This window comes from Mauremys reevesii, linkage group 8, assembly GCF_016161935.1.
Source record: "Mauremys reevesii isolate NIE-2019 linkage group 8, ASM1616193v1, whole genome shotgun sequence".
Lineage (NCBI taxonomy): Eukaryota > Metazoa > Chordata > Testudines > Geoemydidae > Mauremys > Mauremys reevesii.
In genome coordinates, this window is record NC_052630.1 from 29879845 (window position 1) to 29896782 (window position 16938).

The 16938-nt window shown below is 41.7% G+C and overlaps 1 protein-coding gene across 6 annotated transcripts in view; it reads left to right on the top strand.

Moving 5' to 3' along the window:
* The window catches only part of DOCK2 (dedicator of cytokinesis 2), a 509152-nt gene that overhangs the window by 144958 nt on the left and 347256 nt on the right, over positions 1 to 16938 (top strand). For all 6 annotated transcript variants that reach the window (XM_039483819.1, XM_039483820.1, XM_039483824.1 and 3 more), the window contains 2 exons: positions 4014 to 4084; positions 5303 to 5409. In XM_039483819.1, the coding sequence (XP_039339753.1) occupies positions 4014 to 4084; positions 5303 to 5409 (178 nt within the window). The remainder of the gene's footprint in view (positions 1 to 4013; positions 4085 to 5302; positions 5410 to 16938) is intronic.

Here is a 16938-nt window from a genome sequence, read left to right on the forward strand (position 1 = left end):
AGATCTCTCATGAAAATGTTCCTAAATTCATAGCATTTCCCTGTGGATTACTGGATATCTGGAGGCCCATGTTAATCTCCCCCCCCAAAAAAAACCTGTAAACCTCTCCAGTTTCCATCTGAGGAATGATGTTTAGGGAATTCTGTGGGGAGTTTATTCATGAAACTTGCATCCAAGTGCTCTCCTGCTGGAGGGAATCATTTAGTTTGGAGTATTTAATTAAAATTAGAGTTCAAGGTACACATCCTGGGTCTTATTCAAATGACATGTGGGTCTATGGTGGGAGATTGTCAGTGGTGGACAGCTTGCTGAGGAAGACCATCTGAGCCCAATCCTACATTAGATAAAGTAACTGAGTTTTACTGCTGACCTCAAGGAATGAATAATCGAACCTATTTAATGGGACATAAAATGTATTAGCACCCACTGTTAGGAATTATAATTTAGTTGCCATCTTGTTCTCATAGTGATATATCAGAACAACTTCACCAAAATCTCAAATATTTTGTTTAAATCTCAAATGGGTCTGATTTGTGTTAAAGCAGCGTGCACATTGGATTGTGCTCTTGTATCTTTGGCTTAAATAGTGTTTGTTACAAGCTGTCATTATTTAGCAAGAGGTCTGCTGGCAGCAAAAAAGACTGAGAAGCTAATTTTAATGAAAAAGTTCCTTACCAAACACTTTGACAGTAGGGTTTCATCCCTCATTCAAATGCTTTATTTTCTGGGTTTACTGAAGTCGTTCCAGCTTTACTTTAAGCTCTTAAATATGAAGTGCATGTTTTATAAGGAAACAACCCCTTAACACTTTAGTTGTGGCATGCTCAAGTATAAAGGATTATTTTGGATTTGATGTTTATTAAAATGCAATCTATATATAACTGTACATTCCATTATTTGGGAAGCAGTGGCAAGGACACTGGACTGGGAGTCAGGACACATGGCGCTCATCCTGGCTCTGCCAATTGACTCCCTGCATGACCTTGAAGTGGTCAGTTAAGCTCTCTGGCCTTGTCAATGCACAAACTTGCATAGGTTAACCAATCCAGTGCACAACCCTATGTGGATAATTTTATTTACTTAGTACCTTATTTCAGTTTAGTTTAAACCTGTTCCTAATCAATTTAAATTAAACCGGACAAGCTTTCAGTTAACATTGACATCCCATTGATTCCCCATCTATAAAATGGGGGCAATGTTTCTTACCTTTTTAAAGATAAGATAAAAAGTTCTACATGAGTTCCAAATGCTCATTATAAAAACAAATTTGCTTTTAATTAGTTTTATTTATTAGAGTTTAAATATCCACAGGCTGCATAATTTTCCTAAAAAGTTATGCTTTTCAATTTATTTCAGATTCTGTGCTTTGTCAGTGTAGAAAGTAAGAGTCAGGATGATGTATGGTCAGTCACTGCTTTTATCAAGGTCTGTGCAGACAATGGAAGTCAGACAGAAATGATTGCTCTTGGCAATGTAAAGAGCAGATTTTTCATGCTTGTGTGTGAAGGCAATAGCAAATGTTCAGTAGTACCCTGTTGAGCTGATGATACACTCCATGTGCAGGTTAGGCAGTTGTTTAGTATGTGTCTTGTTACACAGCAGAGTTGACAGTATGCACCTATGAAACCCATGGCTTTAGGCATATGTTCTGACTCCCTTTCCTATAGCCCAGGGCCTATCGACAGCTGAAGCAATTTACTATGTAAAATAGATCTGCATCAGCTGTTAAGACTGTCTTTTGCTGTAACTTGCTTCTCACCTAAATGATACTAGTAAAAGCAACACTTAGGCTATGTCCACAATGGCAATTGAATGATAAAACGTATGTCTTTCAAAGGTGTTAAACTCTCACCCCCCACCCCACTGAAACACAAAAGTTTTGCCAGGACAAGTGCCAGTGTGAACAGCACGTTGTTGGCAGGTGAGCTCTCCTGCCGACAAAGCAAATGTTGCTTGTTGTGGGTGGCAGTTTTTTGTTGGCAGGAAAGCTGACAAACAGTAGCTACACTGCCTGAGTTTTAGTGGCACGGCTGTAATGACACAGCTGTGTCGCCAAAAGCTGTGTAGTGAGGCTAGCCCTTAGTGTTTCAAAATGAAATAGTGCCAGTATTGCTTTTGTAGTTCTAATGTTTTGTTCAGGAAGATGTTAGCCAAAATACCACTTAATATACACTTAGTTCCCTTACTTTGGATTTAGTGTATTACACAATGCAAATTACAGTTTGCAGAATTATTACACAAAATGCTGCCCTTAATTTATGATGGTGGCAGAGTTTGTGAATAACCAGTGTCCATGACTAGTGAACATAGCACAATTAATTGGATTTTAGGCAGGTCCTAATGCACTTAAATAATGAGATGCAGCTGAGTTCATACCAGGTTTTTTGCTAGCGATGGTGTATGTCAGAGATAGCTATCTTTGGATTATTCTTTTTTATGGAGGTAGCTATCTTTGGATGCAGTCCCTCAATAATAAATGGTGTCACAAACACGAAAGCAGAATTTAACCTCTCATAAACCTCTATACTATATGATGGCTGACAATGTTGGTGGGGTGAAGAGGAGGAGATGAGAGGCCAGAGTGGATGTGCTGGTGCCTTGTACTGTACCTGCAGCACTCTGGTCACGTTCTCCTTTTTTGACAATTTTAAAGCGCATTTTAAAATACTCTCTTTTCTTAAACCTAAAACTGTGCTTTTATTTTGAATTTGTTAAAACTACAAAAGCATCTCTCCACCTTCCCTCCAGCAAGAGGACTAGTGCATCCTTTGGGTATGTACGATTAGTGAGAAGTGTATGTCTATCACCAGAAACCACAGAATTGCAGAATAGGATAGTTTCCATATCTGAAAGATGCGCTAATCCTAGGAGGCAGTTCTTAGTATCTATCAGGTTAAGAGGATGAAAAGTAAAAGCTAATGCTCCTATGAAGCTTTCACTTTTGAATGGTCATGCATGGCGGTCTAATGTTTGAATGTTTCTGCTCTTTATCACGAGCTTATGAACTATGTGTAGCTTTAAAAATATTTGATTCCAGAGGCTGAGTATATCAAATCCCTCTTGCAGGAGTCTTAGGGGAACTGAACAATGTGGGTTTTGATTGTCTCTTCAAGGCAGTTGATGGTAGATGTTAGTGATGACATCAGACATACACTGTTGCTCACCGATGTGTGCTATTGCCCACTCGGGAGGGTAGTGTAGCACATGTGTAATTTGTCTTATGACTAACTTTTACCAAGTTTGTATTGCTTGACAAGCAGAATAGAATAGAAATCTTACAAGATGAAACTCACCTTTTAAGTAAAAAGCCTGAGTCCTTGAGCTCCATATCAGTAAAGTCTTGAAAGATGGATAGGGAGGAGACACAAAACTTAATCTCTTCTGCAGGTCCTGGTGCTTCCATGCAACATCACAATGACTGTTACTACAACTTGTGGGCTGGCCAAACAACTGCAGCTCATCTGTGCCACCTGTCTGGTACACTTGTGGGGGCTGGATTGGTGAAACTGAGGATCCTGTGGCCTCTGGCTTGTGCCCTGCTTACATACTTGCATTACTGTAAAGCCACCTTCTGCTGTGGCAACATTAGAAACACTGTCAGTGGTGTGCATAGTGTGTGCAGTCCACCCCATGGCTATTGTGCTTCCAGCCCCCTTGCATTATATCACCATAAGGCACATGTGTTACAGAAGGCTTTACTCTGGCCCTCTACACCATGGAGAAATTCAGAGTATAAAGAATTGACATTTTAGAGCAAGGTAGAGGAAACGTCCTAGTTCACTTCAGTTCATTGAAATGTGTGCACTTCTTCAGTTCCACTAGTGAAACCATTCCTGGGGACAGGGTGGAAGGATTTCATTATTGGCCAAAACCTTTGGGTCTCTGAGAGCTACGTATTGCTATTGCATTGTATTAAGTGGACCTTGAGGGTATTAGGTGGAATTGAGCTGTATAAGAGGACATATACTTACATGTATTTACACAATTAACACATGATATATTTGTCAATTCAGGTTGCTGCCTTGAAATATATACCATCGGTCCTCCAAGATGTTGAAACAGTCTTTGATGCCAAGTTACTTAGGTGAGCTGCTATTCAACAGCATTTTGTTAGTTGTGTCCGATGTCTGCATGCAAAAGTGTCAGTTCTGTCCAGTATGGATACAGAGCCAGATTCTTAGCCTCTGTAAATAGGCATAGCACCATTTAAATCAATATAGCGATGTCAGTATTCACCAGTTAAGGATTTAGCTCATTTTGTTCAATTTGAAGCATATTTGAAATATCTGTCATGTGTGGTTTACAATGAATATAGAATCAACATCATCTCAGCATGACAACCAAGTTCAGGATCTATTTGAGCTATAGCCTCTCCATACTGTTGTACAGTTGCAAAACATGGACACTGTGCCACTCAGACTGGGCAAAACTGGAGGCTTTTCACACACAATGCCAACATCAAATATTGGGCATAAAATGGAATCACTTAATTTGTAATGCAGATATTTATGATTGCTCCAGTCCACAGAGTACTGGGGCCATTGTCTGAAAAGCATAAGATGCTATCTGCGTACATGCAGTGAGAATGCCACAAGATATTTGGGTGAATGTTGTTCTCTGGGTGGCTAGTAACATCCAGGATAAAATTCCACCAACTGAGGGGTGGAAGTGGCCCAGAGGCAGACCCACTATTACATGGGTTCATCAAGTCTGTTCTGATGTTGGACTCTTGGGCCATCAATCCCTTGCCGCCATGCAGGAATGGACCAAATGGTGAACAATCACTATGGCCAACTGTTTGACTAAGTGCTGAAGAAGAAGAAGAATATTCTAGATTGTGAGTTGTATCCTTAAGAGTGTATTATAATACAGTTTAACATTTAGGCCTACTTTTCAAACATTCGTTCAGTGAGTGGAATTAGAAAGTAAAGCAATGCACATTTGGAGAATAAGTGGCACTACCAAAAAGGCCACGACTCTGGCTGGCTGACAATAGATGTCTTCCTGATAGATGACAGAAGATTTATTGGCCAAAAACTGCATTGTATTGTACATGCACAATAGGCAAAAATGTCAAGTGTAAATCTTTGGGCAAAAATGTCTAACACTTAGTTTTTCCCTCTTAACAGTTGGTCTTTCTCCCCTGATAGCAGTCTTAATACACAACAAAATACAAGGAAATGTCTTGAATATATTTGTTAAGCATTAGAGGTATTTTAGTAGTTACTGCTCTTGCTATCTGTCATATTAGCATAAGAAATTAATCTAAATTGTATTTGTGATATTTTCTCCTTATCTGCAGCCAACTACTGTATGAATTTTACACTTGCATCCCACCAGTAAAACTACAGAAGCAAAAAGTGCAGTCCATGAATGAAATAGTACGCAGCAACCTCTTTAAAAAACAAGGTAAATCCAAATTGCTTTCAGATTTTAAAGTGAATGTGTTTGAGACTGACTCAGTGGTTTTAATCTCTCCATAACTTTATTTGATATAGAGTAGATTGAACGATAAGAATTATGTAAATCCTCTATCTGTAAAAGCAGATTGAGGTGGCATCTGGTTGATCATTCTTGCCAAGACAATTAGTTTGCAAAGGCATGGTCATTAGACCAGAACAAAGACTAGGTAGACCTGGGAAGGGTTGTTTGTGAGTGCTTATTTTAGTGGTAAAGTGTGAAGATTGAGAAACCTGTTATGGTTACCTTCAAATCCATTTTTTAAGATGTATAGAAATATAAGAATATTTAACATTTAAAAAAAATTCTTAAATCACTTCTGCAAATGGGACTTAAGCTCCTAAGTCAGTTAGATGCTTTTGAAAAATTTGCCCCAAATGTTTGTCCAATACAGGGATTACAGAGGGCAATCTTTTGGGGGTGGGAGGCCAGGGGCAGGGGAGGAGAGAGGAAACAAGAGCAAAACCTAGGGTTGCCAGGTGTTGGGTTTTCAACTGATCAGCACTGCTGACCAGGCCATTAAAAATCCAGTTGGTGGCACAGTCGGGCTAAGGCAGGCTCCTTGCCTGCCCTGGCTCCGCATGGCTTCTGGAAATGGCGGCATGTCTGGCTCCTAGGCAGAGGTGTGGCCGGGGGTTCCACATGCTCCCCCCGCCCAAAGTGCCAGCTCTGCAGTTCCCATTGGTTGTGGCTGGGGCTGGCATGCAGAGCTGCCTGGCTGCATCTCCACCAAGAAGCCAGAGGGACATGTGGCTGCTTGTAGGAGCCACCTGAGGTAAGTGACACCCTCACCCCTTTCCCCCTCCGGCACCCCAACCCTCTGCCCCAGCCCTGAGCCCGCTCGGGCACCCAAACTCCCTCCCTGAGCCTGCACCCCAACCCCCTCCCTCACTCCAACTCCCTGCCCCAGTCTTGAGCTCCTCCCAGAGCCTGGACCCTGCATCCTCTCCTGCACCCCAACTCCCTCCCAGAGCCTGCATCCCTCCAACTCCAAACCCCTTGGCCCCAGCCCAGAGCCCCCTCCTGCACACCAAACCCCTCATCACCAGCCAGGGGCGGCTCCAGGCCCCAGCACGCCAAGCGCGTGCTTGAGGTGGCATGCCGCAGGGGGCGCTCTGCCGGTTGCTGGGAGGGCGGCAGGCAGGCCGCCTTTGGCGGCATGCCTGCGGAGGGTCCGCTGGTCCCGCGGGACCGGTGACTGCCAGAGCGCCCCCCACGGCATGCCGCCTTGCTTGGGGCGGCGAAATGTCTAGAGCCGCCCCTGTCACCAGCCCCACATCAGAGCCCTCCCCACCAGCCATAGCCCTCCCCCCATGCCCTGACCCCCTACCCCAACCTGGAGACCCCCCCAACTCTGAATCCCCTCACTTGTGGCCCCACCCTGGAGCCCACAGCCCAGAGCCCTCACCTCCTCCCACACCCCAACCCCCTGCCCAACCCAGTGAAAATGAGCGAGTGAGCAAGGGTGGGGGAAAGTGAGTGACGGAGGAAGGGGGGAATGGAGTGAGTGGGGGCTGGGCCTCGGAGAAGGGGCAAGGCAGGGGGCAGGGCAAGGGTCTTCAGTTTTCTGCAGTCGGAAAGCTAACAACCCTAGCAAGACCAATAATCACATGAATGGAGAAACCAGGTCATGTCCCTTTAAAAGGAGGTATTTGAGAAGGATAACAGTGTTATGACAGCACTGATAAACACCTTAGGGTTGGAAAAAAGTAGAGAGGACACTTCTATATGGACTGTGCTTCTGACATGTGGACCTGCCACATGTGAGGGGCGAGGGGAAAAATAACCAGAAATGTGAAATATTCACTTTGATTACCTGCAGCAACTAAGCTGATTTTTTTCCTGAGTATAAAACTATTGATGGGTTGTCCCAGGTGTTTTTAATCTCTCTCATGAATAAATCTTCTTTTAATTAGTCTATTTGAGTCTTCAGTGAAATTGAGGTTAAGTCACTGCTGTACGTTCTTTGTTGCCTTCGTTAAAGGGAAAGATATTCTTTGACTTTGCTACACTAGAAAATTTAGCATCTTTAGTTCACCCACTGTGTAGCTCCTCCACAAGGAGCTGTCCTGGAAGCTACCATGCAGGCAAGGCTCAGTGGCTTTTAACACTGTGTCACGTATCTCTGCTCCGAGCAGGTGTAAATGACAGCGTTAAAAATGCCAGTGCTCACAACAGCCTTGTCAGTGCTACCACTCCCACTGTTGCTACCAGAGGTGGGAACGTTTTGCCAAAAAAAAGTATTGTACATCAGGCCTAATTGACTGGCTTCATTAACCTCAGCGCCAAGAACCGTGCCTCACTGTATGAATAACAAATAAGGCTCTATTCTGTCCTTTATAGGAATAGCCGAGTTTGTTGCTATCTCTGCTTCATATTGGAGCTGAGCAAGCCTCAGTAACTTGGAAAGGGCACCTAATCTGCTCCAATGGGCTGCTAGTTGCTCAGCGTTTCCACTTGTGACAATTTATAAAACAAATCTGTCATGATCCTGGGAACTTGACAATAACAACGGTGACTCCGTATGGTGGTGTAGAGGAACATGCCAGAGTGGAATGCTTCTGCTCATCGCATTGTACAATGTTCCCAGAATAGTCATAGGCACAGACTTAAGCACTATGGACAGATGGAAATGCAGCACTGTCATAGAGCTTCTATAGGGTGCATGCTGTTGAGGGCGAGACTTAGATTGTTAGCTAAAATAGTAACAAGATACTTAATCTAAAGTCCATTGTGTTTTCAGGACACAGAGGACTGTTTAACCAAGTTAGCAGTCATGAAGTTTTGTATAACATGCGAAATTTTCAAGTTTTCTATGTAATATTATGTGGTCTTTAATCAGTATTCTTGTTAGTGATTTCATGCACTTAGCCTTTGATTTTTGCTACTAGCTTATCATTAAAACCTTGCGTATTAACCAAATCAGCACCTTGTTTCAAGCTATTAAATCTGAGTGAAACAGCATTTAATCTACAATCAAAGTTTTGTGTACATAATTGAACTGCAACAAATATGTCTAGAGCGATTTAAGAAGTCTGAGTAGTTACAGACAATTTGCCAGAAAAAAACCTCTTTTGGCTAGAGAGGTTGTACAGAGAGGTACTTGTAGAAGGCTGCAATGAATGTGAAAGTCTCTTTATCATATTTCCAGTTGGTTGCCTTGTAACTGGTAAGTCACAAATTACAAAGCCAAAAAGAAAGTGTTGGGATAAAAATGCTTGTGTGGGAAGGAACAAGTAATGTTACTGACAAGCAGTAAGTGGACTGTGCTGGGCTAACTCCAAGAAATTACTCAGTGTAAGTATATTCGATATCTGTGCACAACTGAACTGAGCATATAGGTGTGAGATACCAGCAAGTGGTACAGCACCTCAGGCTGTGAAGATCTGAACTCCTCCTCATCTCCAGGCAACACCGGATGTTGCCAACCATGAGAACATCCAGAGATTTCAAGCAGCAACAGCCTAAATCTAATTCTGATTTTACTGACAGTATTGGTTCAATCTGTTTTCTGCCTAACCTTTATGTTTCTAGCTAAGTTCCATTAGAGTCTCCAGCCAGATAGTTCCTTTGCTGGATAAACAGAGCTCTTCATCATTCTATTCCAGCATATTCAGAGCCAGAGAATCAATCCAAGTACTTCAAACCTACCGTGGGAGGAGAGTAGCTAACTGACGCTTAAAATAATCTTTTAAAGGGGCACGAGACATTTAACTCCTCTATATTGGGAGGATTCTTCTGGGACCTAGGTATATCAACCTTCTTTTGGGTCTGTTATAGCAACCCCTCATACTGATTCAAAGAAGAGCATTTGATTGAGTATGCGCCAGGAGTTAAAGGGTTAAGGGAGCATCCAGCACTGTACATCATTCTAGACAGGATGTGACCTAGGTGTAGCTAGGGCCTTACTTTCTATACTTCTCTTCGGTGGCTGTTTGGATGGGAGAGTAGACTGCTGTTCTTAAGCACATGATGTAAGGGCTGCCAGTCAGTGCATCTTCGCTCCCTGGTGTATTACAGGGAATTTGCTTGGGGCACAACAACCTCAGATGACCTTCTCTCCTTCCCCTGCCAACAAAGTTATCCCATCGTAACATTAATGTGGCTCTTGGTAGTTTTGTGTAGGTTCTACATGTTAAAAACAAAGTGACTGTCATCTGCAATGCTTAATTTAAAACAAACAAGCAAACAAACAAATTTAAAACTCAATGTAAGCTTCCCAGAATGGTGAAATCAAAGCCAGCTGTTATAGCCACCCATCAAGTGTATTTAGTCAATTCAGTCCGTCATCTTGAGCACACAGTCCTCTTTCTCAGTGCTATGTTGGTGGTGCTGTTTGTGTGCGAGACAAAGTGTTTTGACATTGCTAAAATGAGCTCTGACACAGCGCTCAAGCAGAAGCTTTGATGCTTGAGGCTGGTGAAATGAGTAAATAAAGTTTAACCATGGAGAGAGGATGTTTGTTGTTTATAACCTCAGTTGCCATTTCTTTCCTAAATTAATATTGTTGGTATCACTCAAAAAAGTTTTCATATAATAATGCTATGGCAAAAGTAGTAATGAACTACTAATTATGAATTATTTATCCAAACACTTTTGTATAAAATTCCACATAAAAAGCATTAAACATAAAGATTCTTGTCTGAATAATTCCGTATGGGCTGGTGATAATAGCATCTGGATGGGCATATCTACGCATTAAGGGCATATCTATGCAGGAACACTCAGGAAAGTTAAGCTGAGTGAACCAAAGGTGTGAGTTTAAAGTGCACTAGTTAAGGAGCTTTAAATCCCGGTGTGAATTCTCTCATTCAGAAGTGAAGTGGCCTTAGCTGACTTTAGTTCAGGAGTGGGCAAACTGCGGCCCGTGGGCCACATCCGGCCCACCAGCCAATTTAATCTGGCCCTTGAGCTCCCACCAGGGAGCGAGGTCAGGGACTCTCCGCATGTATGTGCCGCAGCTCTGAGATAATAGTGCACACAAATATCGCTGGGGTTTTTGCATGAATCTTTGCACAGGCTCTGCCCACTGTTTCAATGTGTGGCCCCTTATGTTCATAACAGCCTGTACAAGTCAGGATAACATGATACACACACACACACACACACACACACACACACACACACACACACACACACACACACACACACACACACACACACATATACTTACTTTGATCTCTATGGGCCATCATAGTCTTGTGACTGGAAGTTCATCTCTTTTGCAAATTTCTGAAAATCTGGATTAGTCAATATGTTTCTATAAAGCATAAGCATTTGGAGATGTGAGGAGTAATGAGCACTGATGTGATTTCAAAGTCAGTGCTTTGCTAATTGTATTTGAATCTTTAATATAAGCAATGCTAAGATGTTGATATTAGGCTCACAAAATTTAAGCAAACCTCAGTCCAAGTTGTTTTTGGATATGTTAATCTGAACATTTGCATACACTGCATAAGCAAGTACAGTAATTTTTTTAAGTACTCTGAGTTTCATTTGTTAGTGTCATTTGAATAAATTCCTTTTAACTATTGTAGCCGCTTTGGTTTTTTTCTTCATCACGCAGTATAAGTCCCAAATATGTTGTCTCTGGAGGTAGTGCTCTTGTCATAAAACTGTGTAATGCTGACACCTTTGGCCTTTTCTTGATTAGGAAAATAGGTGAAAATGTGTTCGCTAGCATGATTTTAATCATGGCTTTGAACCCAGCATAAGTATTGTTATTACTCCTTTAAAATGTATTAGTTGGTCTTGGTCAACCCTTGGGTTAATCACAACCAGCTAACACATTTTAAAGTAGTAAAAACAATGCCTACACTAGGTGCAAAGCCATAATTAAAATCATGTTAGCTAACACCTCAACCTTGACCTATTGTCTCAGGGTTTGTAGTGGCTGCCCCTATGTATTCCAGAGGCGACTGCATGTCAATAGTGGGTAGGTAACAAGGGCTCTTTAATTCTTCAAAAGGCCTTCTGAGAACAGCACACTTCTATGCAAGGCGTAGTTTTCTGCCTTTTTATTGTCAAAACCAATTTTATAGCTAGAAGTCTTCTTTAACTCTTTATTTATTTTCTTTTACATGCTTTCTAATAGTTTGGAGAGATACTCATTATGTATAACAAAAACCCCTTATCTGCAGATGTTTGAACTGCATTAAGTGTTTTGGGCCCTTTGCGTGTCACATTGGTTTATAATCACTTCTTTTACAATACCTGTACAAGCACTAAGAAAACAGCCTATAGACTTCATATCATTTCTGTTTCTTCAACCCTGGGGAATAATTTTCTTTTTTGGCAGGGAAAAACTAATGGTGGTTTTTGGCAGGGAAAAACCACCATTCTTCATTTTGGCATCCTTGTAGTGCATTGGTAGCTTTCTGTTTTATTTTTATGTGAGTCCTATAATTCCAATAAGTGCAGTCCTTGAAAAATTGCTTAGGATATCTTGATCCTTGGAATTCTCCAGGTCATGCAAATCTTCAGACACTTACCTTTCCCACACCATAATCTGCACTACACCAGTACCTAAAATTACATTTTCCTCACGGACAAGACAGCTCTTCTGAGAGCATCAACATGAAGACCCTTCTTAAAGCAGTACTGCACAGCTGATGCAAACACATTTTCCAGCTTATTATTTTTGTCAGTGCTGGACAGCATGCTGCAAAAGCGATAGCGGTGCTTTAGGGAATATCAGAGTCGGAGAAAATCTAGTTTCCCATCTGACATTGTATTAAAGAGGCTACCCATAGATTTTTTTTAAAAATGGAGGGAATAATTTACATAACTATACATTTTCTGTGCAGGAAAATTGATATGAACTAAAAGCACATATTAACATGAGTTTTATAAATGAAAATAGGTTGCAATTATGGTAATAAATTATATTACTTAAATAGTTATATCCTCAAAGCAAAGCACAGGTTCTTTGAGTGAAGCACCCCACAAATGTAGCAAACTTTAGTGCTCAAAATATTCTTTCTCTAGGTAAGAAGAAAATAGCTTTCACCTTACAAAGAAAATTAAAAAAAAATCTTACTGTGGAGAAGTACATGTGCTGTTTTTGGCTAAAAGGTTGTGTGTAGAGTTGCCATAATGTAAACATTAGCTGAGCTCTTTCCTATGCTGCTCCTAACTGACAGTCCTGCTGAATGTGAGCAGTGAACCTGTGCTGTCAGAGCCCATGCTAATTATAACACAGGCAAGAGAATTCTGCAGTTAGGCAAGGCAAGTCAGTACTTTGCTTTGAAAAATCTAAACTTCGCTGGTTCCCCATTTCCCAGTGTTACCGGTAAAGGTTTTTGTTGACCACATACTAGTATTTCTATTTACCATTTTAACTGTTTGAATACATTTGTTGTTGGTTAATATCTAATTTTCTTTGTAAAATAGCAAAGGATTCTTTGATTCACCTGATAAGATGTATGGCTTTTGGGGGTCTTAACCCAAGAAGCTTACTTGGTTTTGTTTCTTCCTTGTGGCTCAGAAAAGGCTTCTAAATCTTTTTATTGGTGGAAAAATCTTTATTAAGTAAGACTTCAGACAAGGAAACTAAACTTTATGGAAACAGACAACACAACAAAAGTTGCACAATTATTGGCTGTTGATCCCTTAAAAAAAAGACAAATCACTGTCCCTCTCGGGGCGGGGGGGGGGGGGGGAAAGGGGACAGAGTAGATTTGTGTTAGACCAGTGTTTCTCAAACTGGGGTCACTGCTTGTGTAGGGAAAGCCCCTGGCAGGCTGGGCCGGTTTGTTTACCTGCCCAGTCTGCAGGTTTGGCCGACTGTGGCTCCCACGGGCCACGGTTCGCTGCTCCAGGCCAATGGGAGCTGCTGGAAGTGGCGCGTGCCGAGGGACTTACTGGCCACCACTTCCAGCAGCCCCATTGGCCTGCAGCGGTGAACCGCAGCCAGTGGGAGCCGCGATCGGCCAAACCCGCGGATGCGGCAGGTAAACAAACCAGCCTGGTCTGCCAGGGGCTTTCTCTACACAAGCGGCGACCCCAGTTTGAGAAACACTGTGTTAGACAATCTCCACCTTTTCAAAGTTCTAGATAAAATCTCCAGCTTCATATTTGTATTAAAGTTTATAGGCCACAAAAACTCTTTAGATTTGCCCCTCTGATAGGGTGACCAGATGTCCCGATTTTATAGGGACAGTCCCGATTTTTTGGGGGCTTTTTCTTATATAGGTACCTATTACCCCCTATTACCCCCCACTTCCTGTTCTGATTTTTCACACTTGCTATCTGGTCATCCTACCATCAGACGAGTATTGAGTGGCTCACAGTCGTGTTAGCATTTGATTCCTGATGACACTGTTTGTCTAACAGAAAAATTGCACATTCATAAACATTTCCTCTTGCTTCAACTTGTCAGTGTTGTTGTGCATGATAAACTAGACAAAAAGGTATCAATAAAAGGTCCATTGTATCACAGCTGTGAGAAGAACACAAAGCTGCTGCCTATTTTTTAAGAAAAGTTCAGTTGAAAAACTAATAATTTATGTAGGGGGGCTTACTTCATATTGCACCCTGCCATCATGAATTGTTGAAGAGGCTGGGCAATCTATGGAGGGTTGACGTTGCATTCCTGACCCTCGTTGGTAATAGTCATTGACGGACCTCTCCTTTGTAAACTTCTCTCATTCTTTTTTGAGCCTAGTTATACTTCTGAACTTCATAACATCCCCTGGCAACAAGTTCCACAGGTTGACTGCATTGTGTGAAGTACTTCCTCATGTTTGTTTTAAACCTATTGCCTATTAATTGCATTGGGTGACCCCTGGTTCTTGTGTTATGTGAAGGGGTAAATAACACTTCTTTATTTGTTTTCTCCATATCACTGATTTTTATAGACCTCTATCACATTCTCTCTTAGTCATGCCTTTTCCAAGCTGAACAGTCCCAGTCTTTTTAATCTTTCCACATATGGAAGCTGTTCCATACTCTGAATCATTTTGTTGCCCTTCTCTATATTTTTATAATACTAATATCTTTTTTTTTTTAAGATCAGAACTGCACTCAATATTCATGGTGTGGGTTTACCGTGGATTTATATAGTGGCATCATATTTTCTATCTTATCTATCCCTTTCCTAATGGTTCCTAATATTGTTAGCTTTTTTGATGAGTGCTGCATATGGAGCAGATGTTTTCAGAGAACAATCCATAATGGTTCTTACTTTTTAGACCACCTTCCACATGTAGAATTAGGATAAGATGACAGAACATCATTCCTTTGCTCCACAAAACCCTCTTTAGCCAATATTGCATGCCAAATCCTTTCTGTAGGCATGTCCCTCTTGATATTTGAATGGACAATTACTTTTAGAAATATGTGCCAGGAAGCATGATATACCGATAAGATAGTTATGAGAGGCATACTAACTATATATTTATACCGGAACCGTAACTCCATGTTTTAACCGTCTAATGGTGGTTTTTGGACTTGCTTCTCCTGGGTTTTGGATTCCATCTTTATATGGAAAACTTTAATACAACAGTCTTGTTACCTGAGTATCTTGCATTACTTTCACACAGTACCATGTTATGCCATAGACTCTTGGAGAAAATTGTTCAGAACAACTGCAGTTAAAAAAAAAACAACCTAGTGTTTGGAGAGAACAGCTGTGTGTTGTGAGGAACAGCAGGCAGCAAAGATAGTGATAAAATGGGAAATATAGAGAAGAGATCTGGGAGAGAGGTTGTGGGGAAGTTTCCTTTCCCTGAGAAGGGAACTACAGAGGAGCCTGCTGGAAGGAGCTTGCACCCTGGGACAGTTCCTGAAGGGAGCAGATAGCTTGGGGATAAGGAGACCCCTACAGCAGACTTGGGAGAAGGGATCCCATGGAAGAAGTCCTGAGGGTCAGAAGCTGAAGAGGAGCGAAACCTCCAGGACAAAGCTCTTTAACAGAGTGAGGAAGAATTCTGCAGAGTTTGTAAGAGGAGTGAAGAGTCTGCAGAGGATTGATCCCAGGAAAGGTGGAAGAGTTTTTGTTCCTTTTGAGCTTTGAATGTGGCCATTGTTATTCCAGAAGGTACGGGACTCTTGGTGTGACCTGGCCAGAGGGGCATGTCACTGCACAGATCTCTGAAGTCTGTAGGAGGTAAGGGAGGAAGAGGGGCTGTGTCTTGGCATAAGGAGGCACTCCAGGATGGTGAGTTAGCCCTATTTCAGAATCAGCTCAGCCTGTTTGCTCCAAATGTGCATTGTTCATCTGTCCTGCGGGCAGTGCCTTTGTATGTTCTAGGGAAGGCTACAAGGTTTTAGATTTATTTTGCTATGTATCTTTGATTTTTGTCTGCTGAAATGTTCTGGTAGAAAGACTTTGACAGGTCCTTGGGAGCAAGCTGAGTTTGACTAAGTAAGCAAGTGGACAGTAGCATCGCACTCATTTTGTTAAGGTTTAAAATGGGTTAAACTGAACTGCCCAGTGTCTCTTATTTCTGTCCCTCCTTCCTTCTGGTCTTACACCTAAGCTTATTCTGCTGTTCTAAAATATGTATGTGCAACAGGCATATGTAGCTCTGAAGAAACACTAGAGCAATTTGTAATAAGGGGAGACTACAAATGGAACTGAACCATCACACTGGATCCGAGTCCTCTTGATTGTAGAACTCTTCATGGAGATTCTCAAGTGAGGTTAAAATTTAAAACAAATTTCTAAGTCTATGAATGCTTTCAGGTTCCATGAATCTATCTTAACTGAGACCACATATCAGTGTCCACTCTGCCTTTCCACTAACAACCCCTTGATACAGTGCCACCTTGTGGTTATGCCATAATGCCTTTCATTGTCAATGCAGGCCCTAAGCCTTTGCTGATCATTCTGTAAATAGAAATGCTCTTCCTTCTCCCGCAGATGCAGATAACCAGTCTTCTGCATCTATCTCCCAAAACACAGAGTGACCAATAGCTACTTGATTCTCAATATAAATTCCAGGAGTCACAGCATCCACAATATATTGCGGCTCTAATATCTCCCTCATAAAGCTTAGGTAGTGCATCATGCTGTTGGAAGACATACTGACATGAATTTACAGCCCTAACTCCATTTTATTGAAACTTGTCTGGGAAATATTGATTATTATGGAGAGGCAGATGCACCAATACTTTCCATATAATTTTTCTCCTCACTGAAACACATGATAATCACAACGTCAGATTGTACTATTTACTTGGATTGTAAATGCTTTGGAGCAGAGACCATCTTTTTATGGTCTGTGTTTGTACAGTGCCTAGAACAGTGAGCTCTTGGTCCATGACTGGGGATCTGAGATACACTTGCAGTACAAATAAAAAAAATGCTTTTGAAGAAATCTTTTATTTACAGATGATCTTTGGTAAGACAGAGCATTCAGGGACATCTTTCAAATCCAACTGCAATTCAAGCTTGCTCTGCTTAGACCCGCTAACCTTGAAAGTTTGCTTTCTCATTCTGGAGCGGGTCAAAGTAGGGAGAATTTCCCCATTGTG